At 48.6% G+C, this 25,933-nt stretch overlaps 1 protein-coding gene and 1 long non-coding RNA gene across 2 annotated transcripts; one reads left to right on the top strand and one right to left on the bottom strand.

Moving 5' to 3' along the window:
* Window positions 1-7,526: 7,526 nt before the first annotated feature.
* On the bottom strand, window positions 7,527-12,130 carry LOC120862965. The gene is made up of 3 exons (XR_005720890.1): window positions 11,810-12,130; window positions 10,637-10,706; window positions 7,527-7,776 (listed from the first exon to the last, which is right to left on the bottom strand). It is a non-coding gene; the product is annotated as an uncharacterized LOC120862965 (long non-coding RNA).
* Window positions 12,131-14,529: 2,399 nt separating this feature from the next.
* POU3F2 (POU class 3 homeobox 2) lies at window positions 14,530-16,645 on the top strand. Its single transcript, XM_040239143.1, has one exon. It carries the CDS (start codon window positions 14,945-14,947, stop codon window positions 16,259-16,261), a length of 1,317 nt encoding a protein of 438 aa, XP_040095077.1. The 5' UTR covers window positions 14,530-14,944; the 3' UTR covers window positions 16,262-16,645.
* The last annotated feature ends 9,288 nt before the right edge of the window (window positions 16,646-25,933 follow it).

The raw sequence follows: 25,933 nt of genomic DNA, 5'->3' as shown, positions 1-25,933 counted from the left end.
TTTCCACTGTTTCCCCGTCTATTTCCCATGAAGTGATGGGACCAGATGCCACAGTCCTAGTTTACATTTAATGTCCATCATAATTATTAATATCTGCTTTCATTGTCAAAAGTGTCTCCATTTAGAGCATAAATCACATGATCTCCCTGGGATAGAGGAATCATCATAGATAGTTGGTATAAATATAGACTGGTATAGCCATTTGGGAAAACACTTTTACATTAGTCAATCACATCAAGTATTTAAATAACTTATGGTGCTGAAATTTCCCCCTGGATATCTGGATTATGGTCTTCCCTGGTAATTCAGCAGTAAAGAATCTGTTTGCAATGCAGGAGACAATGCAGGAGACCCAGGTTTGTTGGGAAGATCCCCTGAAGAAGGAAATGGCAACCCACTCCAGCACTCTTGCCTGGGAAATCCCATGAACAGAGGAGCCTGGAAGGCCACAGTCCATGGGGTCACAAGAGTCAGACATGACTTAGCAACTAAACTATCACCATTTGAATTATGAAATATATATATCTGATATATATATATGTACATATATATGTACAAAACTCACACAAAAGTCCATAAGGAAATATCTAACAAGCTGGTCAGTGTAGCATTATCTGTAGTGGCAAAGAGTTAGAGGCTATCTGAGTACCCATAATTGGAAGAGTAGAAAAGCAAAGCATGAGGACACATGAGGAGCAACACAAAAAGTGTAAACATAAGAGCACAGATGGATATTTAAGACAATGCTGAAAGACTAGGGAAGAAGTTTGCGGCTATACATACAGACTGGGCACAGGGCACAATCTCCAACTTTTTTCTATGGTTTATTTTCTTACCTACTGAAGCTTGACAGATACATACACAATCAAGAACTGTGTAGCAATTCTAAGCAATGGATTAGATGTACACATAGCAACATAAATAGATATTAAATATACAGTAATGAGTGAAAATGCAAGAAACAGAACAAGGTTTTCAACACAATGTCACTTATAAGAATCAAAAATAATTCCTTCAGAAAAACAACATGTATTTTCAAGAATACATGGAATTCTTGGTGGGAATGTAAATTGTTGCAGTCAATATGGAAAACAGTATGGAGGGTCCTTAAAAAACTAATAATAAAACTATCATAAGATACAGCAATCCCATTCCTGGGCATATATCCAGAGAAAACTATAATTTGAAAAGACACAGGTACTCAATGTTCATAGTGGCATGATTCACAAAAAGACAAGACATGGAAGCAACCTAAATGTCCTTCAACAGATGAAGGGATAAATAAGATGTGGTACATGTATACAATGCAATATTACTCAGTCATAAAAAAGAATGAAATAATGCCATTTGCCGCAACATGGATGCAACTAGAGATCACATACTAAGTAAAGTAAGTCAGGAAGAGAAAGACAAGTATCATATGAGATCACTTACACTGGAATCTAATATATGATACAAATGAACTTCACTACAAAACAGAAACAGACTCACAGACATAGAAAACAACAGATGGTTACCAAAGGAGAGAGGAAGTGTGGGAAAGGGGTAAATTAGGAGTTTGGGATTTAAAAAAAAAAAAGAATAATAATATATACAAACAGAACAGTGGCCTATGACAGAGACAGGAATCTGAGTGAGATATGGGGATAAAGGAGAAGGAAGGAAGGAAGGAAGAAGAGAGGGAAGAAAGAAGGAAGATAGATATAAGAAGGGCTTTGTGAGACCCAATGATGCTGTGCCATGAGCTGAGCCACTTGATTAACTTAACTCTCTGCCCTTAAGAGCATGAACTCAAACTAATTCCAGGGCGGGGCTGGGGGAGGGGGCAGGTGGGAGTGATTTTTTTGGCTTACATAAAAAAAGAATCCAAGGGTAAAGGTGCAGCTGAATCCAAGAGCTCAACTATGTCATCTTATGTTACTTGTCATATGTGTTTCTCTGTATTGGTTTCTTTCAAGCATCTCCTCTTCATAACAGAGCTTTAAGAGGATGAATGATTTTACTTTAGCAGGTAGGGTAATGAGAACTTTAACTTTTTTCTTCTTCCTCACCATTCTAGACAAAATTATGAAGCTAATGTTCATTGACTCTGATTGGCCTATTCGGGTCATGTGCATTTTCTAAACCAGTCACAATAGGGTACAAATAATATCATAGGCCAAAATAGGTCATTCTTCCCCAGATTGTGGGGTCAGTCCCATGAAAACCTGTTACCAAAGGCAAATTCTATAATACAACTCCATTAAAACAGTTCCAACACTGCCCAGTTACTAATAAAGAATTCTATAATGGCACTGTTTTTCCAGTAGAAAGTTCATATCTGGGTAGATCACAGAGGTAGAGCTGGTCTCTAAAGAGAGGACAAAGAAGGTGACTCATGGCCATGTGGCTATATTTTAGGAATGCTGCAAATTCCTCTTGCCTAAAATATCTTCCCCATCTGCCAACCAGAGTCTTAAATTCCAATTCCACTACTGAGATTCATTGTTTGGGGCCTGTAACATGGACCTTTCAAGATGCTTTGGAAATATATGTAAATACCTCTTAGCGTGTATCAGCTTTTAACACCTTGACACTGATTACCTTATCAGACTGATGATGACAAGGAAGAGTCTAAATGGGCTAAAATGTCACAAAGGGCAGACCTGGAACTGCGGGATCAGGGTGATAGGCAAAAATGAGAAGGGTAGAAAGGGACAGGATGCTCGAGACACAGCCTGACTACGGTTTTTCTTGGTAACAGCTTTACTGTGTGTCAGAAACAGCATCCAGTGAAAGGATGTCTGGGAGTCTAGTCCCTTCCCCTAACAAGACAAGTCCCATGTTGGAGACCTAGCTGTAAAAAGCAGCTGGCTGTGTCTGCTGAGACAGGTAAGATTGTTTAAACAGAAGATGCTCAACAGGAAGAACCTTGGACTCTAAGAACCTTATTGATATATTTCTAGCTTTTAATAGTTAAACAAAGATGTTCCCAGAACGTTAGTTGATCTCTTCTATTGACTCTATTGACATGAAAGAGCCAGTTTCTAAATGATATTTTGCTTTGTCTTGTTTCCAGCTAGTGCAGTAGCAGTGATAAAGCAATACTCCAAAGCTGGCTTCCCACATCATTTGGAACAAGTTTTTTTGTTTCCCTGTTGGCTCAGCGGTAAGGAATCCACTTGCCAGTGCAGGAGACTTGGGTTCAGTCCCTGGTCCGGAAGATCCCTTGGAGGCAGAAATGGAAACCCACTTCAGTATTCTTGCCTGGGAAATCCCATGAGCAGAGAAGGTTGGCTGACTACAGTCCTTGGGGTGGCAAAAGAGTCAGACACGACTTGGTGATTAGACAACATTTTCCTTCTTTAGAGTATCCCAAACTTGAACTCTTCATTACTAAGTTTTTTATTTCACCAGGCCCCCTCTTGCTAAAAGGAATTGTAACAATGCATAACAATAAAAATCTGGCCCAAAGTTTAGTAAGTAGATGGGGAGCCATGGAGGGAAGGGAACTTAAACTATCAGCAGTGGTTATCTCAAGGATGGGAACTGTGATGTAGGTGAAGGTAGTGAAATAGAAAAGTTACATTTTATTCCATATATTATTGCTTGACTTTTGTTTACAGTGATCATGTATTCATGGATCCTTTTAATAATTTAGAATTTAGTTAAATTTGCACTTAATTGATTCTACTAACTAAAACTTATTCTCACTTTTGGGATTCAACTTGAGAGAGGCAGGGCTAGCTCTGTGGCCTAGATAAATGCTGACCTCACAAAGAACAAGAGTATCCTATAAATGTCCCCACTGTCTGAGTTAAGCTTAAGAGTGATGCTCAAATTACAAGATACCAAGGTGAATAAAAATGCAAAATGTTCCAATTCTTTGTTACATCTACTTTTTCAAGAATGAACTACTGCTGTTCTTGAGAGCATCATAAAGATACAGGTCATTTATGCTGCTACCCTGTATGGGTTTCAGTTGGTAATAAATGGTTTTCTGAGAGGTTTGAGTTAAAGCTCTTATGTAAATAGAGAGAGGCTTACATAATGCTCTTTAAACTAGAACTTTGAAGACAATCTGCAGTAGGCATATGAGATCTGTCTGTGCAGCAAATGGCATCTGAAAACTATCAGGAAGCCATCCAAGATTTGGTTCAAGAAAACAGGAAGAATAAACACCCACGGTGCAAGCTTCTGATCAATCGTTTAGCCAAACCTCAGCCACAACCAAACAGACAATGTGTAAGAGATGTGCCTTAGGTTTATAGTAGTGCTACTAAGCCAAAGTATATTTCAGCAGCGCTCTTGAGCACGGTTCATTGTCAATTTCTAAGTAAAATTCTCCAGGGGCTGGAGCCATGCCTCCGGCCGGGCCGTTTCCCTCCCTGTAATGTTAGACAGTGCATCATCTCACGGAAGAGGCTAAACTGGTATTGATTTTCCAATTTTTAAAAGGAGTAACCGTTTCCAGCAGAGGCACGCTGGGGGCGGGAGGTGGGGGAGAGGGGTGCTCTGTGTAACGGAGAAACACTTCAAACTGAAAGCGCTGCGGAGACGGGAGGAGGGAAGCTGCGGTGAGCTAGCGGCGGCTTCTCTCAGCCAAAGTATCCGGGCTGCAAAGTTCTGGCCACAACAGCTGCGACTCTCTCTTTCGGTGGACCTGCCGCCAGAGTTGTCTCTGCCAAAAGAGAGAGATTTCTGTACTTCTCAGGGAGGCGGGAGGCACCCTCTTCCGACCGTTTCCACTGTCGCCTCACCTCGGTTACTCCGGTCCTTACGCCCTCCGTTCGGAACCCCATCCTTGTACAGCGGGAGGGAGAGATGGGGGATGAGGAGAGCGGGCTCTGGGTTTCAAACTCGGCCGAACTTCGCAGAAGCCCCCGGTCTTCACCGGGCTCCGTGCAGGCGCCCCTACAGCCCCGGGGCCCAGAGAGACGGTGGTCTCTAACTTCCAGGTCCATTCCAACCCTGAGACCGGATTGCACTGGGAGTTTGAGGGTCGCGAAGTAATTACTGCGGCCGAGCGAGCTCGGGGCCGCGCGCTGGAGGTCGGAGGGCGGGCGGCGGGAGGAAGCCGCCGGGCCTGGAGCCCCGGGAAGTGTCCCGCCCGGCTCCGCCCGGGATGAGCCCCTCTTCACCGGCCCCCTCCTCCTGCCTCCGCTCCCACCTCCCTCTACCCCACCCCGGTCCCGACAGCTCCGCGGGAAGGGGACCCAACAGGCAGAGCCCCGAGCAGCCGGAATCTGCTAACTGCCCTGACACCCCTTTCCCCTGCCACGTAAATGCCATTGAGAACTGCGTAGACTCGCGTTCCCGCACCTGCCCCTTCCCCAGAAGCCTGAAAGTGGCTGAATGGAAACACTGACACGTGAAAACTCTATTCTGAGTGACTTAGCGTCCGCCGCCTTGAGGTTTTAATCTTGCTCTGCTCCGTCCCGCCCGGCGCTCGGGGCAGCTGTCCGCAAGGTCCCGGAGTTCTTTACTGTCCCCGGGGGACGGTGAGACGAGGAGGATGGGGAGGATGGAGAAGGAAACGTGAGAGGTCTGGGGCCACTTGGTGTATACAAGAGGATATCCTAATCCCAGGAATTGAGGTCCTCTGCATTGTTACCAAGCCAAATGCACGGAGCAGCTTTTTTCGAAGCCCTGGGACCCCTAAGTCACGTCTTATGAACCGAGAGAACGGACTCGCGCGCCACCACTGACCATCTGCCCTGGAGGTGGGGGCCGGTGGCTGTACTGTTCACTTTAACCCTGCCGCCTGCATCAGCAACAGGTACTAAAGCAAGGAGACCCACGCAACATCTGGTCCTCCTTCCCAGCCGCCTTGTGGCCGACGCCCCGCCCTGTGTTGCCCCAGACAGGGTAAGGCAGAGACTCAGGGTCACTTGTGGCCAACAAGGTGTGAGATTTCAAAATGTCAGGGCACTGCTGAGGAGACGGCGGACAAGCCTCTTGTCAAACCTCTTCTCGAAGGAACTGAGTGCCCTTGTCTTGGCCTTTGACTGTTTCCCACCTAAGAAAACATTTTTTCTTTTGCAAATACAACATCGAGGATCTCTCGCGTCCCTGCAATTCTAGCTTTGACATTTCTTCTGAAAAGGGTTCGCGGCGGTGCATTTTGGCTGGACTTCCCTTCCTTCCGCTTCCCCGCAGGGATCTTACTGCCTAGTTTTCTCAGCCTGAGACAATGGCCAGTGACCCAGGTTTTCTCCAGACAGTTGATACGGGTCCCTCTGGAGTTCCAGGTCTACTTGAGGACCGCCCATCAAGCTCCTTGCTCTCCAACTACCACTGTCTGTACAGGGTGGAGGAGATTCACTCTCTAAAATATGACCTCTTCCAACCTGAGGGCTCTTCCCCAGTGAAGCCAACGGAAAGAAACAAAGGAAAGCAGCGGGGCTGGTGGCTGGCTGGGCACCCCAAACTTTGACCTCAGAGAAGGAAAACCTTCCACTACTGCCTCTCACCACCTTGCACTGTATTCCTGAAACCCGGGAATGAAAATGGAAATTGTTTGATGTATGAGGAGACGTTATCTAATTAGGGCATAAGAAATTTAATCTTTCCAGCATGCAGGTCATATAATTAATGTTAATTTAACGCTCAAATTCTCAGTCATTAATTTTTATTCTCTTAGATGCAGTTTGGCAGGGGCCCCTGATCCATGGCAATGGATTTTACTGGATGTGAGAGCACACTTGGTCTTAGGAGTGACTCACCGCAGACCTTCCCATCCCAGTAACAAGATCGCATCATGTATGCATTATTAAGCCACGTAATTGAACGGTCCATAGTTTGCATATCAGACTATTAAAATAATGTGTTTTGCTTTTCTCCGAACACGAATTGTTCAAGCCTCTGCGAATATGTGGCGATTCTGATAATTATCACCAAATTACTGCAAATGTTCTCTTAATTAACATGATTTCTTTCAAGCATTTTCAAAAATGTGAATATTACTATGAATTAAGGAACTTCTTACAAAGTTGTCTCAACTTTTTTTTTTTCAGAGACTTGTCACTTAGAAGGAAAGGATATAATTTAAGTCGGAAAGGGAGAGAACTTCTCTTGTTATGCTTTTCAAATGGCTTCCTCCAGCCAAATAAAAGTTTTCTCTCTGGATTTTCAGACAGTTTCTAGGCAAGAGGCAGACACAGAGAGAAGAAAGAGAATGTAAAAGTCACAGCAGAGTAAGAGAATTGATTTTTTTTTTTAAGTTTTTGCTATCTGATTTCCTCCTGGCATAGATAACTTGTCCCCACAAACAAAATCATAACTTTTTGCCACGCCTAGAATAAACGAATATTCTCTCCTTTAAAAAATACCAACTCAAAATCTTCTAAAACTAACAGATCATAATTAATTAAATAGTGCTGTTTTCCCCTAGTTGTCCTAAGTTTTGCGGTTGGAGAAATTATAAGCCAAATCGTAAGGAGCCTTTATTGTAACCCTCCCTTCACACACTGTGTTCAAAGTTGAATAGTAAGATAAGAAAAACAGAAAAGGAAGAAAGAACACTATTGCAAAATAAGAGTCTCTTTTTAACGTAAAAATTTGCATCTATACGCCTTTCCAGTAAAATTTCCCTTTGGGTGATTTTTAAACTCATAACAAACAGCTCATTCTGCCTCTGGTGTCACCGCTCCTTCCCGGTACAGCGTCGCGGTCGTGCGCAGGTCTCTCTCCTCCGACGGCGCTTCCAGCGCTGAGACGCTCCCACCAGGTCTAAGCAAGGAGGGGGTTTCACCCATCGAAACGTCTCTCGAGTTTGAGAGGGTTGTAAGAGTTTTCCTAAATAAAATATGGCAGGGAAAGTGTAGGGAGAGAGAGTGTGTGTGTGGCGCGTCCGCCCGCTCCAGCAGTAATCTGCTTGGCTGTTCCCTGCTAGGCTGGATACCCCCTCCCCTCGTTCGGTGCCCGGATCCTCCCGGCCCCTCTTCTCGAGCCCGCTGTCAGCTCTCCGGGGAAGGAGTGCCAGGCCCCGGGCGGCACTTTTATTTTGGCTGAGAGGAGAGAACGCTGCTCCCAGGCCCGAGGGAGGCGAACTGAGCCCTTCTGTTTGGATTTCCCTCCTCGCTATAGCAACCAGCAGCATCCGGACAAAAATGCGCCCTCCCTGGACAATGGCCGGGCCTCCCGCTTCTCGCCCTCGCCTTCCTCCCCCGGATCGCAGCCAGGACCTGCCTAGGAGCTCAGTGGCTCGGTGGCCGGGAACGCCCCCACCCCCAGCTCGCGGCGTTCCCTAGCGGTACCCCCGGGAGGTCAGGCCGGGGCGCCCGGACGCCGCCGCCCGTTCTCCCTACCCGGGCTTACGCCCCACGCAGGCCGAGGTCCGGACACACTGCCTCCCGGCGGAGTACGCGGGATCCCACCGCGGAGTTTTCCGCGAGATCGTGTGGGTGGTTGGATGGCCCTGAGGGGCACAAACTCCAGCTTCTTTCAGTGTTTTTTTTAAAAAAGGTTACTATAATGCACGAAACAGGCTACTCCTCCACCCCGCACATTCACGTAAATATAAGCATCCTAAACCACGGGCCTAGGCTTGATCTCTGACTTTTCTTTCACTCTCCTAAGGTTAATTAAGTTCCCTTCCACGAGCTCCTCGCCTATTCATTATTCTCTTCCTCTGACCTAGGGCGTCAATATGATCAGGCCTGTGACTCTGCCTGTCCTGTTTTCCTATTTTTGCATTTAATGCTGGGATCCAGCTGCCCCAGATTACCATCAAAACTCGCAGCAAAGACCAGAGGGGTGAGATGGTCTCATTGCTCCAACCTAAGGCTCCTTTTTTCTGAGTCTTCTTCCAGACAATGCCAGCCTCTGCATTCCCAGGACCCACATTCTGGAAACCAGTCTTTTAAAAAACAGTCATCTCTAGTTTCACTAAGCCCCAAAGTGCCTAGAATGACAGTTTTGAAACTCAGAGATCTAGAAGAAGGTCCCAGTCCACAGCTATTATTGCTGTGGTCAACTGTACACAAGAAAAACTTTGCTCAATCCACCAGGACACTAACAATAGGACTTAGTGCATTCTTACACTTTAGCGGGGATTTGTATTCATACTCTGTCCAACCAGGATAAGAAAAATGAAGTCTTCAACTAAATGCAGCCTTGTTTCCCCCAGTGATGGAAACCCAGCCCTAAATCTTGGACACATCACCCATAAAGTAGCTGAGGATACTCTTCCCCTGCGCCTGTGCACAGGTGTGTGGGGGTGCTTTTGGCCCCTCCTTCTGCTTCTCAGACTGTGCCCCAAAAGATAAGAAAGAGAAAGGACTGTGGCAAGAGCTTAATCTCGGTACTATCTCCAAAAGCTTTGGAGGGAAGGAGGTTTCTGTTGAAATTACTTTTATCTATTAAAAAGTTGTCATTTCCTTCTGCTTTAGGGCAAGGGATAAGGGTGGGAAACACCTTCAGGCTTCATTGTTAGGAAGTCATAGAGTGTTAGTCCTTTGAAAAGGAAATTTCAGAAAGATTACTAAGAGCCACCAATCCCCTCATGTTGTCTCCCCGCTATTTTGGTATAAACAAGCTGTATTAATGCCAAATAGAATTTGCCTTGTACACTGATGGAATGTGTCCTTTATGCTCTCTCCCCTGTAAGGCCTCATATTCACCACTCAAAATTTAGCAGACTTCCTTTGATAAATTACTCAAAGTAATCCTTGAAATAGCTAGACTGCCTGCGTGATACGGTTTTAGAAGTCTTCAAGCCAAGCCGTGCTTGTCTATAAAATAGTCACTTGTGGACTACAAAGGTGGGGGGTCACTTTTAATGATGAGATTGAGAACTTGAAGAAAAGGAGAAACAGATTAATATCCACAAATTCAAATAATTTCATTTTAAAATACTGAACTTAGAACATTACATCTTACTGGTTTACACAGTAGTAAAGATAAAATAGAATCATCCATATGTGAGACATGGACAAACACAGATTTGGCAAGAATATGAAGAATGGGTGTTTCAACTTTCAGAAAACTTTTCCTTCTTCAAAACCGTTTATGACATGGAGATGGATGCACATTTAGAAACTTGTAAAATGTATATATACACAATAACATATAAATCTATGTAGAATTTTTTTAATGGGGAAGACATTGTGCTGCATAATTAAAGATATTAATTTCTGTTCTTCTTAAAAGTAAATGTTTATTGTGTCTCACAAGAACTGGCAGCTTGGAAATGCATTTTTCTTGCTTCTTACAAATGCATCTCTAAGCCTGTAAGTCTTCAAGCTCTAAGGAGGGTTTCATTAAAGGAGCCAGCTGCCTCTTTGTGTGGATTGGTTGTTTAAAGCTGAAGCTCTAAAGTAGAAACCTCAGTTTTGACATTCTGTAGGCCCTTAGCAAAGAAGTTCCATTTAAATGAAGCTCTCAAACAGCTCCTGGATATTAGCAGAAGAGCAGAAAGTCCAGGAATACAATGACTGGGATAAGGGAGAAAGGAGAGAGAGAGAGAAGGGACTTGGAATCCTCCAAGGTGGATATATTAAAAAGGAAATCCCAGTAGGTAATTTTATCCAAGTTCAAACCAGCTGCCACCTTGGAAGAAAATTCCCTTTGTTTCCTGATTTCCATTATCATAAAACTATTAAAACATCAGTAAGAAATAAATTAAGATCTATCAAATGAATAAATACCATCTCACCTCTATTTTAATAACTGCATCCTTTCAGCTCAATGTTTAGGAGTGATTATGGTGGTTTTTCTGCCAAGACCTGGTATGGAGAAATACAATAAATGATATTTTACATATGGTGTGTGTTTACTAGATGAAGTTAAAATAGAGTTCAAATTAGAGTGTACAGATTGATATCATTAGTGTTACTCATGTGAAGACTTTGGGAGATTCTGGTCAAGGTGATGGGCACTACCAAGACCCAGGTCTGGCTCACGCTTTTGAGAAGTGTGAAAATGTGGGGATAAATATCTGTCTTTTTGGTTTAGCTCGGATTCTCTGAGTTATTTTCTCTCCAAGTAGTGCAGTACGAAGTCCGCAGCAATTCCTCAGACCAGTCCAGGTCAGGATACCGACTCAGCAGAGCCCTTGCTGGGACCTAGAGGAAGGGCATGGGCTGGCGAGGTTGCTCAGGACGCCTGGAGCTTGTTCTCATGGAAGGGGCCCGGGGGACCTAGCAGTCAGCCAAGGAGGCTGCGAGGCCCGCGTGAACCGCTTGCTCAGCCATTGTCCTAGCCAGTGATCTCGGGGAACTGTACTGGAGTGAGGGAGATATCAAGACACCTTGTCAGTTCAAAGCATTTTAGGTTTGTTTGAAATCCTCTCCATGTCGACGTAAGCAGCCTCTGTATTTGAACAGTGCTTTGAACAGTGAAAGGGAATGAGCTGAATCAAAACCTGGAGGTGTCTCCCCGAGACACTTTCAACGTGCTTTTATGAGGGTGGAGAAATGCAGGGAGACGCGTGGACTCTGCTCCGGTGGTGTCAGCCGCAAAGAAAGGCGCCCACGACGGTGGGAGGAAAGGAAGGGAGGACCAAAAACCCCTCATCGGGGATCTAAAATCTCTGAGGTTCCTGGAGCCCCAGGAAGGGGCCTCGCCGGGAGGCGGACTGGAAGCCGAGGTACTCAGGACCCGGCGTTCGCGCCAACCGGGCCTCCGGCGACAGGCGGAGAGGAGGGGATGGCGCGGGGGAGGTGGTACCCAGAGACACTGTGCGCGCCCAGCCCAGCCCGCCCGCTGATTGGCCAGGCTGCGGAGGTGGGGGTGGGGTGCAGAGGCTGAGGCCCAAGGGTAGGGCAGTGCTTTGTGTACTCCCGGGGATTTATTGGGTGCATTAATCGAGTAGAACCACCCGGCTTACCCTGTTGGGAATGTTTCGGCTCCGTTGCCTGCCAGCGAAATGAAGCGAAGGTGGGGGAAGGGGGGTGGAGTGGAGAGCTGGGACGTCAGCATGGGATGAATCTCCGAGCAGTCATCGTCAGTGAAGTCCCGCTGCAGACAGGAAGTTTGGATGTACACATGCAGCCTATTCTTGCTCCCCCACCCAAAACCCCAGCGCCCAAAGCCTGAAACTGGGGGAAGGGAGGCAGAAGGAGAGGAGGGTGTGTGTTGGGAGAAATTTTAAACTGACTCCGAGTCTGGCCGCCTCGGTTCCCTCGGAGATTGGAAACCTTTTTCTTCCCTCGAGTGTTTCACCCCCACCGGCTGTAAAGGGCCTTGTCCCTTGAGAAATGAGAAATCAAATCCAGAGAAAAGCAGACACCTGCCCCGGAAGGGGGAGGAGGCGAGCTGTTCAGCAGCCGGACGCGGCCCTTCCCGGCGGCTGGATCCTTCCATCTGTGGGAGCTCCGAGGTCTCCCAGCCGAGCGGTTGGGGAGGAGGACAGCCGGCGGCCGGGGGTAGCGGGGGGGTGGAGGTGATGAAAAGAGGCGCGGCGGGTTGGGCCAGGACGCGGTTGGCGAGTGGCCCATGCGCTCCCAAAGCCCCAGGAGAGCCAGGCGCCCAGCTCTGGGGACACGGAGGCGCTGCTGAGGGAGGCTGTCCTGCCCCCAGCCCAGCCCCTTTACTCCCGGTCGAGCAGCAGCGGGCGCCAGCGGCCGAGTCTGCGCGCTTCCAGGCTTGGACTTTTTCATTTTTTCCTAGCCGGGCAAAGTTACGGGATTCCTAGCAGCCCCCAGGCGCGCGGCCAGAATGGCTCCGCGCTTGCGCGAGAACCCAGCGCCAGAAGGTGTGTGTCCTCGCCTCGCCGCGCGGGTGCGCGCGTGGGGGGATGCAGGTCCGTTCGGTTGGCGGCCTGTGGGCTCGCCCCTCCCCTAACCATTTCTCTCTCTCTCCCCCACACACGCTCATAAACACAGGGCACGTGGAAATTCTCCGCCAAAGCGCCTTGCCCGGGCGAGTGCTCAACGCGGTGATTTATAAACAGCTCAGCCACTCCCCAAAGACCTCCGCTCCTCGTTAGTCATGATGAATTCTCTGGCCCGTTCCACTTTGCTGTCTAGATTAAGATGCTCGGAGGCCCCAAAGTGCTCCCCTTGAGCGTTGATTTGGCTTTCCTCACAAACCCACGATCGCCGGCAACGCCAGCGCTAAGGGCGACCACGGAGGGTTGGAGGGCGGAGGATGAGAGGTGGGGACGCAATTCACTTTCCCTGTGGTTGGGTTTTCCACCCCCTTCCAGGGCAGCAACTTCTGATTCGCTTTGCAGTATTCGCGCGGTACACTCGAGCGTGCGTGGTGGTTCCGCTGCTCCAGCACCGGCCTGCGCCGGATCCTTCTACCCTTGCTAGCAGGCTCCGAAAGCGGCGGCAGGCACCTGCTCCGGGTGGCTGCGGCGCTGACGGCGCGACACGCTCGCGTTGGGTAGAAACGTACTGCCGGTGCAGGGTCCCGCAATCTCGCTCCGGAGTTCTCTACTGAAGGCTAAGCAGACAGGTTCGCCAGTGAGCGCCTGGCAGCTGAGTTAGACCACCCCACCCGCTGGCGTCCGCCGAAGTTTAGGATCCGGAAGGTTCCCCTAGTACAGCCCATTTTCCTTCACTCGCTCTTCCTCTCTTTCGAAGCAGCTAGCGGGAAAAGTTGCATCCAAAATCTCCAGGAACACGGAGAAGCGCTCACGCAGTCGAAGCCGCCGTTGGTGCCTCCCTGCCCCTTATCCGGAGGCCGAACACCCCCTTGACAGCGCTCCTGTCACAAACTGAAGGGCTACCCGAGTAGGATCCTAGTTTTCTCTAAACTCAAACCTGTGCGCGCCCCCAGTGTTTGAATGTGTCAGAGACTTTTAGAGTTTTGTTTTGTTTTCAGTCCAGTCCGCTGCGCTGTCAGAACAGGCAACTCCTCCGCTCCTGAACAAGTAGACTCTTACAAACCGAGGCGCCGGTGGAGCCTGCCTTTAATGGGGTCCTCACCCCGAGGTGCTGGAAGACCATCGGGTCTGGAACCTGAAAGGAAGAGATCTGGCGCTAGCGGGGTGGGGGGAGGCGAATAAAAGCACCTTTGGGGAGGCAAAAGTGTCACACCCTGGAGCAAGAGGCACATGGGCACTGAAATTCTAACAGTTGGTGAAAGGAGACTTCAACGTGTGTGTGTGAGGGGGGAGGCGGTGTAGCCTGACTTCTGGCTCTAGGTATTAGACGTTGGGGTGTATGTGTGTGTATGTCCCAAGGTGAATAAAAGTCGGACTCCCCCTGGCTTGTTGGGACTCAGCCTTTCTCTTCCTCTTTCTTCACTGCTTCTCCCGCCCTATTGGGAGAAGAAAGTGGACCGACACCCCGCCCCCCCCCCACCGCCACCCAAGTCTTGCAAGTGGCTGTGGTCGATAGAAGGCCGGGGCGCCCCCGCCCCCCGCCACTTCTCCGCCCGGACCGCCAGGCGCGTCTGCTCCGGAGACAGATGGGGGGCGGGCCCATCCAAGAGGGTCGGAGGAGGCCGGGGGTGGGGGAGAAGGGGAGGTGAGAACTCTGAGAATCTGAATGGGGCGGGGGGGTGGAATCAGAGAACAGCTAAAAGGACTCCGCGCCCGGGAGGGGGGGAGGAGGAGGGGGCATCTCTGCGCCAATCAGTGGCGCCGGCCTGGGAGGTTGCTAGCGGTATCCACGTAAATCAAAGGGCGCGGAGCCAATGGGAGGGGGTGGAGGGGGCGGGGCCCAGGCGCGTGCCGCTGCGAGCCGGCGCTGCCAAGAGAGCGGGAGAGAGCTGGAGAGAGCAGGGAGAGGGGGGAGCGCTGAGCTAGTCGGAGAGTGAGCGAGAGCAAGGAGGGAGAGGAGGAGAAAGAGAGCGAGGGCGGGCGGGCGGGCGGGCGGGAGGCGGCGGCGGCGGCAGTAATAGCAGGAGCAGCCACAGAAGGCGTCGGAGCGGGCGTCGGAGCTGCCTGCTGGCGGGGAGAGAGAGAGAGGAGAGGGACGGAAAGCGAGCGAGGAGAGGAGCCCGAGGCGAAAAAGTAACTGTCAAATGCGCGGCTCCTTTAACCGGAGCGCTCAGTCCGGCTCCGAGAGTCATGGCGACCGCAGCGTCTAACCACTACAGCCTGCTCACCTCCAGCGCCTCCATCGTGCACACCGAGCCGCCGGGCGGCATGCAGCAGGGCGCGGGGGGCTACCGCGAGGCGCAGAGCCTGGTGCAGGGCGACTACGGCGCGCTGCAGAGCAACGGGCACCCGCTCAGCCACGCTCACCAGTGGATCACCGCGCTGTCCCACGGCGGCGGCGGCGGGGGCGGTGGCGGCGGCGGCGGGGGAGGGGGTGGCGGCGGGGGCGGCGGCGACGGCTCCCCCTGGTCCACCAGCCCCCTGGGCCAGCCGGACATCAAGCCCTCGGTGGTGGTACAGCAGGGCGGCCGAGGAGACGAGCTGCACGGGCCGGGCACCCTGCAGCAGCAGCAGCAACAACAACAACAACAGCAGCAGCAGCAGCAGCAACAGCAGCAGCAGCGGCCACCGCATCTGGTGCACCACGCCGCCAACCACCACCCGGGGCCCGGGGCATGGCGGAGCGCAGCGGCTGCGGCGCACCTCCCGCCCTCCATGGGAGCGTCCAACGGCGGCTTGCTCTACTCGCAGCCCAGCTTCACCGTGAACGGCATGCTGGGCGCCGGCGGGCAGCCGGCGGGGCTGCACCACCACGGCCTGCGGGACGCGCACGACGAACCGCACCACGCGGACCACCACCCGCACCCGCACTCGCACGCGCACCAGCAGCCACCGCCCCCGCCGCCCCCGCAGGGCCCGCCCGGCCACCCGGGCGCGCACCACGACCCGCACTCGGATGAGGACACGCCGACCTCGGATGACCTGGAGCAGTTCGCCAAGCAGTTCAAGCAGCGGCGGATCAAACTGGGATTTACCCAAGCGGACGTGGGGCTGGCGCTGGGCACCCTGTACGGCAACGTGTTCTCGCAGACCACCATCTGCAGGTTTGAGGCCCTGCAGCTGAGCTTCAAGAACATGTGCAAGCTGAAGCCTTTGTTGAACAAGTGGTTGGAGGAGGCGGACTCGTCCTCGGGCAGCCCCACGAGCATAGACAAGATCGCAGCGCAGGGGCGCAAGAGGAAAAAGCGGACCTCCATCGAGGTGAGCGTCAAGGGGGCTCTGGAGAGCCATTTCCTCAAATGCCCCAAGCCCTCGGCCCAGGAGATCACCTCCCTCGCGGACAGCTTACAGCTGGAGAAGGAGGTGGTGAGAGTTTGGTTTTGTAACAGGAGACAGAAAGAGAAAAGGATGACCCCTCCCGGAGGGACTCTGCCGGGCGCCGAGGATGTGTACGGGGGGAGTAGGGACACGCCACCACACCATGGGGTGCAGACACCCGTCCAGTGAACTCGAGCGGGAGGGGGAGGGGCAGAGCGCGGGGCTCCCCCTCCCCTTTGGTCCGCGGCCCTTTCCCGACCCCCTTGTTCCCTCTCTAACTTCTGATTGTTATTTTCTTTTTAATTATTATTTCCTCGTCCCTTAAAAAGAAAAAAATAATAATAAGGAAAACAACTAAGGCACTGGACTATCCTTTAAACGGTAGCAGGTGTAATGATATGTTTTGACCTTTACAGACTAGTACCCAGGCAATGGAGTGGAGTGTCTCCTAGAGAGAGTGAGCAGAGTGTGTGTATGTGTGTGTATGTGAGAGAGAGAGACAGAAAGAGAGAGAGAGAGAGATGGCGAGCACTGAGTTAAATACCTGGCAAAACTAAATAAATTACCAAAAAGGAAAAAAAAAAATCCACCAAACCGTAGTAAATACAAAACACAGCTCCTGATGCTCGGTGTTGGCACATGCTGCTGTGTTTATTCAATGTGGATCCCCATCAGGAAAGAGGGAAAAATACACACGTTCTTTGATGTAGGCAAAACTTAACCACATAAATTTGCACTGCAGGAAAATTGAAGTTTACATGAATAAATTCACGAGCATGTTTTTTCTTTCTCCCACCGTTAATTTTGAAATTGCCGGGTTGGGTTTGGTTTGATTCCTGGGAGAGAGTTGAAGCCAGCTTTTGGCCACTCTCCATTTCTGATGCTCTTGTGTTACCCCTCCTTATTCTTACTGTTTGTGAACTTTGGTTACCTTCAGATCCCGTCTCCTTACATTAGGATAACGTTTATTTACTCCTTTTACCAAAGCAAACCCGATCGACTTCATACAAAATAAATAATTCTCTGCTTTCAGGAAATGGGCATGTTCTACCCGCTTTATTCAAGGCAAGAATCCTGTTTGGAATACAAAAATGAAAGTGAAGCATTGGTTTCAGTGACCAGCCACAAAGTAAACTTCATTTTCAGGCAGTGTTTCTGGGGGAGGTTGTGGAGGGGAGAAAAAGCGAAATCGATAGTGAGTGACTGATTGCTTCATTTTATCAGGCGGGGCCCATTGTGAAAGAGCTCAGAGGAAATGCCGAGGTTAAATATATTTTCAGAGTTGTCCAACAGAAGGAAAGTGGCACCTTGAAAGGAACAAGGGAAATATATATCTTCAGACACCACCGCTCAGTTCTTTGCCTTCAGTTTTAATAACTTAATTATGAGGAATTATTTGTGCTGACAGCAGCAGTTAAACTTTGTTCCTCTAATAGCTTTTTTTTAACATAAAATAATCTGGGAACTTAATGGTGTATGCATAGACTATGATTCTTAGCACACAAAATACCCACATGCCTACAGAGAATATCTCCACTCTAGGCTGACTTTTGTCTTCACTAGCTCATTTGTTTATCAAATCATATATAAGGTCCCACACCCTATTCGTATGTAATTTATTACAGAAAATACCAGTTTGACTTGGACAGCTTTCCCCCCTCTTTTACTAAAGAAGCCAAATGAAGTATAGGAAAACAATGTTATTTTCAATCCTTCCTACTCTCCCTTTGTTAACAGTTTTAAGTGCGTTTTTTTTTTTTTTGACCATATCTTGATGGAAAATGATTGACTCCCTTAACAAAAGACTCTACCGAGAAGTGTAAGTGGGAAAAAAAAAACAATAACTTGTAACTTTACTGAAAATAAATACCATTAAACTGTGATCAGTTAAAATATTAAATAATCAGCACAAAAGGGCGCTAAAAGGGAAAATACTTTGTATTCATCTTAAAAGTTTGGGGCTTTTTTTTCCTGGTTAGGTCTTAGACAAATTTTTATTTTAAAAAATTAAATTCTCACTATCAGAAAATGATGGTTCAGCATCAAATTAGCATTGCAAACAGTAGTTAAGGTTTTAGGAACTATGCTTTATATTGTCTTTTCAAACACCTGTGATTGTTTCATTTTTAGTGTTTTTGCAAGATAAATGATGGCTTATAAATGGGCATATTTATTTGCCTGTATTTCATTTCCCCCAGTGAAGGTCTCAAGGAGATGGCATGGAGCTCCTTGGGGGTGCATCATGCCGCCTGTTCCTGAGGTGTGGGAACTGGCCTTTATAGAAGCAATCCAGAGCAGGGCATAGAGCCAATGGTAAAGGGAGGAAATGAATTTTCAAATTCTTATTACCAAGTGGGTAAGGTCAGAAGCTGGAGTTCAGGGGATGTGTCTGTAGCCTCTAACTCTCATAGGTTTACTAAGATGAAAGTTACCACTGAACCTTACCACTATGTATATATGTTTAATATCTGTCTTTTGAAATGCAGAAATAGTTTAAATGTTTCTTTGTCTATTTTCTTTTTTTTAAATGCTACCCAGGGAAATATTTTCATATCATTTTTAAGTGGCCTGCCTCAATGTATATTTATTTCTTTTAAAGCAAAAAGGTTCTGGAAACTGTTTTTCTGTAGCTTTAAATGAGTAGGTAAGCAAAATCTATATGGGATGTAATTTTTTTTGTTCAGTCTCTTTAAAAATACTTTGTTTGGGTACATTTGGTTGTGCTTGTGGGGAAAATAAAAACGCAGAGATCCTTATATATTTATGTTAAAGTAATATTTTATTATCTACATAAAACAGAAATGCACAATATCTTCGTAGTTTGTTCTAATTATTGAAATATCTTTATTTTATTTTAAAAATAGTGCCAAGTTTTAAGGGGGGGAAACCCTAGACCTTATACTGACTGAGTTGAGTTGTGTGTAAACACTTCCCTTCCTTTATACTTCATGAAGTTTTGGAATAAATTTTATGCATATACTGCCAGATTTCATGTTTATAACTTTCAGGAGCTTTTTTTTTTTTTTTTTTTAAGAGCAGTTACTCTTCTGGTTCACTTTTCTTTGCAAAAACTATTGGTCCCAAACCTTGAAGGTACTATGCCTGTAGCATTTCATTGAAATGGTCACTGGGTTTGAGCTTCAATTTGTTTCCATTTCATGGTCTGACAAAGAGATATTTGTCCCCTGATATATCTGCAGTGTCCCTGCATCTTCCTTCTAGGTTAGCTTTACCTTATCTGATTGTGCTTTTTTGGAGAGCATCCATGGAACTAGGTGAACTTTGATCTTTTACCCACATGTCCTCACATAATTTGGGACCTACAGAAGAGCAAGGGTTAGTTAAGAGAGTTATTCTTTTTCATGATTAACAACTATCTTTCAACAAAGAATGCTTCTGGCAATATGCACTATGTGTGTTTGCCAGGTGATTAGAGGTAGGTGCTATATGTTTTTCCTTTCAGGCTTACAGAAAAAGATGGGATTTGCAATGGTTTATACAGTAGTGTCTATTTCTCATCAGCCAAGCAAACAGGATCTGAAACAGGAAATAAAAGAAAAAGAAAAGAACATATGGGAGAGACTCAAGATTGGGATGTGAATAATATTGTTTCAGATAGTCTTAGAGGGAACATCACACTTAACCAAAATCAGTTTTAAGGTTAGTGAGAAATACAGCAGTGTTGCATTAGTTTACAAGTTTGCTGATGTATTTAAAACCCTCCTTGGAACAGTGGTTTAAGTATATATGCTCATTTGAAAGGTAGTTTCTGGGCTTATTACATCTGATCATCTTTTCTAACTTCTAGTCAATAATACCCAGGTCCCAAACAGATTCAGCCAAATGATCTTATCAATAGTCTGAAAGAGAAGTGACAGAAAGAAGAAGTATTTTGTGACCGCAGTCATGTTGATGGGTAAAATGTTTAAGCTGGCTATAGATTTGAGTTCTGGGTCAATATCCCCCTCCATTGTAGGCAGAAAACAAGCAGCATGTGCCCTCTGCAGGGCATTTGAGTGGACCTTGAGAAGGTGTTTTTTGTTCTTAGCCACAGGGGCTACTGACTGGAAACTGTCACGTGTTAAACGGACACGCCATGGTTTTGACCCATGCCTGCCATTCCGACTCTAGAACTACTCTGGCAGTTTTTGATGCCCTTTTGGGGAGTGTATGGCATGCTAAGATGAAAAACTCCATCATTGCCACTGAGAGAAATCTGTGGGGCAGTCATCCCTAAAATGCTGACTAGCCATGACCAACCCGTTCATTTTCCTAAAGACAATAACGCAGAATACAGCCATCCTGAAAGAGTTCCTCTGTTTCCTTTTAAAATTTATGGTGTAAGATGGGGAAGAAACAATCCTGTGGGAGAGTTATGCGATGGTCAGCTGGAGGGAATGGCCATAAATAATATTATGCTTGGCACTTCTAAATATTCTCGGTTCCCACGAAGTTACCTCCTATATATTTCAGATGCAACAACAATAGCAATATTCTCCTTCCCTTCCAGCTCCTACCGAGGGAGCCACACTGGTTGGCAAAATTTTCTGGTGAAATGGCTTTAATAAAGGCACTCATCTTTCTATCATTTTATTTCTCCAAAAGCAACTAATAAAAAGATGCAACAGCAACAATGGCGGGGGGGTGGGGGGGCGGGGGAGGATGGTATGTGAACGCACAGGTACCTGCCCTTGTGTGTCTATATGCTGCATTCATTTGCCTTTCATTTGCCTTACTGTGGAAGCAGAGACTTGGATAGTGCTGGATTGCAGGGTGAGAGAAATGATCTTTTTATCACTGTTCTCTGTGATTTGTCTTTGTTGATTTTTCAATCAGTTTATAGAACTCAGTTCTAGATTCTATTAAATTCTTAGACAAGGTAAAGAATGAAGGAAAGAACGGGAGCTTATACAGAAAAAGGAAGAAGGATGGTGAAGGGAAGGTCAAAGGTATAAGTGTTTTTTGGGGTCTGCTTGTATATCTCAGTGAGGCAAAAGGGACAGTGTTTATTTAAAATGAAAGAAAAAGATGCATCTTGAAGTACTATGGACAAATCTTGACAACATGACTAAATGAGACCTACAGCTAAATTTTAAACAAATGTTTTCCCTGTTCCAGGAAGTTTACTTTTTCAATGATGCATAGTCTCTTCACAGGGGACAGATGGTGGTAGGAGAGAACCAAGGCTCCTGGTACCTATCACCACTTGATTCAGGATGGGGAATAATGCACAAGTGGCAGGGGCTTGCCACTTAACTAGCAAATTATGGAATGAACTTGCTCACCTTTGTAGAACTTAAGCCAGACTTATTTCAATGCCCCTTATATAGATGTGAGTACAGAGGGCCAGAAAATGGCTTTTTAGTTTTATTTAAGGCTTTGCTTGGTTATGGAGATAAAGAAAAATCAAAATATTTTCACATTGTTCTTGTGTTTGGTGGGAAGCTAGGAAATATGTTTCCTCCCTTTTTTTTTTTAAGAAAAAAGTTAATTAACTTTATCATGTAGTTCTTTCCCTTTACCATAATAACAACTCTGCTTGGCTTAGCTATTAGAGGTTTTAAACACAATATCATGTCGCATCAAAACAACCCTGGCCTCTCTCATTGTTCCCAGAATTCTGGTTGTTGATAACATGAAGATGTATTACTTTTTTTAATGTCTTAAATGTTATTTAATACATCAGTAAAAGTGCATCTATATCTTAAACTTCATTTCTTCCACGTCTTTTCTGAGTTTTTATAGCTCTTTGTCTGGGATTGGGGTGGGGGGGACTTCCATACGCCTCGCGGATGAGGAGCCTGGGCTCTGGGGTGGTGTGTAGCTGGCAGCAAACAGCTCTCTGCTCTCAGAATGAGAAGCTGTCATCTAGAGAAAAGAAGAAAATAAATGCCCCACAAAGACTCACTTGTCACTGATTTCAGAAAGACAGGGGAGCACTTGGACCCCATCTGAGTAATATGGAGGGGATTTTGATTGTTATAAATTGTATACGATTAACTCTCAGTGTGCAGAACGACGGCGATAGGAAACCTCGCGGTGGAGTAAATTTGAATCTGCATCCATTTTGATTTGGAGCATGTATTTTTCCTCCCATCAGTGTTTCCTCTGGGTTTGTTGTTTAAAAAGAAAGAAAGAAAAAACCCACGCACAACTAAATATGGCCAAAGTTTGGCAGCAGAGTGGGAAAAAGAAAAAGTTTCTTGCGGGCTTGTAAAATCAGCCATTGTGAATTACTGGGCTCTACTGTTTGGGCAAATCCTTGTGGAGAGTGTTGGGAGTCCTCCGTCCTCCTCTTAAGAAATCTCATCCCGTCCGAGGAATTTTGTGTTCCACAGCGCTGGATTCTGGAGGGAATGATTTGACATTACCAACTTTGTGTTTGTTCATTTGCTCTCCTAACAATATTCCTTCCAAGTCGTTACAGCGACTGAGTCAGGCGGGCTAGTGTCCTGCGCGCGGGTCTCGGCTGGGCGCCCGGGAGACACCGCAGCCCGGCCGCGCGCCCCCCACCTCGGAGAGCCCAGCTTGGAAAGGTAGTCCTGGATTGCTCCCCTCATCCCCCGCCGGCTGGGCGGTTGGGGGACCGAAGGGAGAGGAGCCTCGCTTTCTCCCGATTCCAGCCCCAGCCTTCGCTGAGGGATGAAGACCTACCTCTAAGTGTTTTCGCCAGAGATGGAGATTCTCTGAGGCTCCAGAGGCTCGGACGCCCCAACCCTTTAGGGGGAGGTTGAACAGCCCAGACCTTCTGGGCCATTCCAGCACACTCCTTGTCCAGGCAGATCCTGGGAGGCCGAGGGAGGGTAGACGACGGGTAGATCTGGTTATCTGGCCAGAGGAGATCTGATGGTCAGGAGAACGAGGGCAGATGCCCGGGGTGCGACCGCCGCCCCCGGGGAAGTTGTTTGTAGTCGCGCTGAGTTGGCGAGGTCTCTCCGGGGGGCGTGCTTGGCCCGGGCATAGATGCCATGCGGCACAGAGGTGACTAAGGGTCGAGGGTCCGGGGGCAATGAATCTCCTTCCTAGCTTTCTGCCCGAGCAGCTTTTCCGTTTGTCTCTGCAAAGTTGGGCCCAGGACACGGTTTTCTGCTTGATGGAGGCAATCGTGGAAGAAGGAGCCCCAAGAGAAGAGGGCAGAGGAGGCAACTGCAGGAAAACTGGGGAGGGAAAAAGGATAAGCTGCCTGTGAAGTAGATAACTGGGCCTTTTCCTGTTTGTCGCTTTTGTGGGAGAAGGGGTGGGGAAACGGGGAGGGCCAAGGAATGGAGCAGGGGAGCCGAGAGCTGATAAGCGAACTTGTGTAGCGTGTTCAGCCCACAGCCGTCAAACTTGTGGCTGCCACTGACCTCAGCTCCCAAGCGCTGAAACTGGGAGAAAAACGAATCTCTAAACCCTCGGACATTGATCTCTCCCTGCTGGGCCTAAAGTCACTCTTAGATCTACACAGGAGGAAACTCGGTTCCCCAGAGAAGGGAACCTGGGAGCCCCTCTGGACGCCCCATCATCCCAAGTTAGAGCTGAGGGCAGCGAGCGGGGAGGGGCCGCGCCGCACCACCCGAGGCCCGAGATTCTCCTCTGGGGTCTGGGTACCCAAGGCCCAGGCGGATGGTCCCTTGGTCCCCCAAGGCCGCTGGGAAGCGTCGCTTGGTGGAAGGAAATAACTCAATTCTTAAAACCCCTGTCGACGGGCGCAGGGAGTTCTACCAAGGCCTTTCGCCTCCGGAGGAGGGGAAGCCCAGCGGGACACTGGGGCTCCTGGGGCCTGAGGTGCGCGACTGGGCCCCAGGGCGGGAAGCCGGCCTAGGAGGGGTGGGAAGGCGGCCAGGACAGAGGCAGGGGCTCCGGCGGGCGCAGGTCCGTGCTGGCGCCTGGCCCGGCCTCCGCCCCGCGCGCGGGGCCTCCTGCTCGCTCCCGCCGCGCCCGCCCGCGGCCACTCACCGAGCCCCTGGGCTGGTCCGGGCGGGGACGCACGCAAACAAGGATGCTTCTATTTACTCGCCTCTGCCTGTGGATTTCTAAGACATTCAGCAGGCACAATCATTAAACTAATTTGTATTTGATTGTTTGGGCGGACGGAGGGTAGTTTTATTGCGCTAAGCATTCAAGCAGGCACGCATCGCTGATTACCAGTATACATTAAATAAAGTTGTTTGTACACATTGTCTTACCACATATAGGCAGAGGCTTATTATTCTAATTACTCTAATTAGTGCATTGAAATGTTTTCTACTTGATTTGAGGAGACAGTGATTAGTTCTATTACTTCTTTTAACTCGTATTTTATGGAAAACTGTTGGTGCATGTTCAAATTACTTTATTTGCCCCTGGAATATAACGCTGACCCAAACGCAGTGAACTGCATGGCCCTTGCGGGGCCCCAACTTTGATGTGGGCCTCGGCTTGGAAGAGGCGTCTGTTGGTATTATTTCCCTCCCACCCGCGCGGCCGCGTCTCGTAGGGGTGGGCCCGCCGCCCCCACCCCATCCTGAGACCCAGATGCGCTCCCCGCACTGACAAAGTCCGAGCAGACGCGGGGCCGAAACCTGCTTGGACGCCGGCTCGCTGGCCCGCTGCCTCGTTAGTTCCCCAGGTGCCATTACTTTTAAGAGACGTCCTGAAGCATATTTCCCGTGAATCTGTTTCTTGAGCTTTAATGTTACTATTAATTGATAAGATCAGCTCATCAAACATACTATTTCGATAGGGAATTGTAATTAAAACCTTAATCCTGTTTGAGACTTTTTTTCCCTTTAAATTCCTTTTTCTTATGGAAGGGGTGCAAAGTTCACTATAAAAAGTATTATAACAGGGAGATTAATTCGTTATCTAAATAACAATCTTTGCTATTGATCCAACGCACTTTCCGCCACCTTTTGTTGGTCAGGGAGGCCCTTAAAAAGAAGAATATGACAAAGCAGAAGATTCGGAGCGAGCCCCACAGACTCCGATCCACTTGGCCAAGCGAGGGGGGTCCGCGGCCCTCCCCGCTTAACTACAATCCGAGGACGCTCCCGAGGTGAGTCTTGGGTGGTTCCCGTGATGCCACTGGGAAGAGCCCAGCCGGAGCCCCAGGCCTGAGAGCGGGGCCTCCTCCGTGCTCCTCACCCCTGGCAGAAGGAGATCTGCTCAGTTTCTAGGTAAATATTCCACCGGCTCTGCTTTTACTGTTAATATTTAAACTCGGATTATCCCATCTCCAAATGCGCGTTCCTAACCTTTGCCGGTGGCGGGGATGTAATAAACCCTGGCGGGGCCGGGGCGTTCAGTCTACCCGGGTTGCGACGGCCGCCTCCCGCCTCCTGCCCTCACCCCGCCCCCGCCGGCCCCCGCCGGCCCCCGCCCGGCGCCCCCAGCCGCCTGCAGCGAAAGCCGCGCGGGAATGAAATCAGCGCCTCCCGACAGCTGACGGCTGAGCATCCCGGGCGCTCGCGGGCTGGGGTGGCCGCCCTTTATCACCGCCGAGGAGTCCTCGGGGGCTGCAGATGGAGTTGGGCAACCCCGCGGCGTCCCGGAGGAGAAAGGGACCGGTTTCTTCGAGCCGGCAGCCCCCAAATGGGGCGTGGTGGGGGGTGGGGGGTGGGAGGAGGGAAGGTTGGGCGGGGCAGCTGGTGTGATAGTGGAGAGAGGAGCCTCTCCAAATCTATAGTCCCTCCTCGCTCGTCCCCTTTAAAAGTGGTCGTGGCCTCTGTTTGAGAAGAAACCCGAGGATTCCTGAAGCGAAGGGGTGCGTCTGTGCTCCTTGGTCAGCTCAGTGGTCCGAGATCTTTTCTAAGAGCTTCCCCCCACTCACACCCTCCTTCCTTCCTCCCTTCTAACAAAGTCTTTTTTCCTCCACGCACAGACTTGTTATGTAACAAAGTC

This window comes from Oryx dammah, unplaced genomic scaffold, assembly GCF_014754425.2.
Source record: "Oryx dammah isolate SB20612 unplaced genomic scaffold, SCBI_Odam_1.1 HiC_scaffold_4, whole genome shotgun sequence".
Taxonomy (NCBI): Eukaryota; Metazoa; Chordata; class Mammalia; order Artiodactyla; family Bovidae; genus Oryx; species Oryx dammah.
The sequence above is the reverse complement of the archived record's forward strand: the minus strand, read 5'-3'. Positions and strand labels throughout refer to the sequence as shown.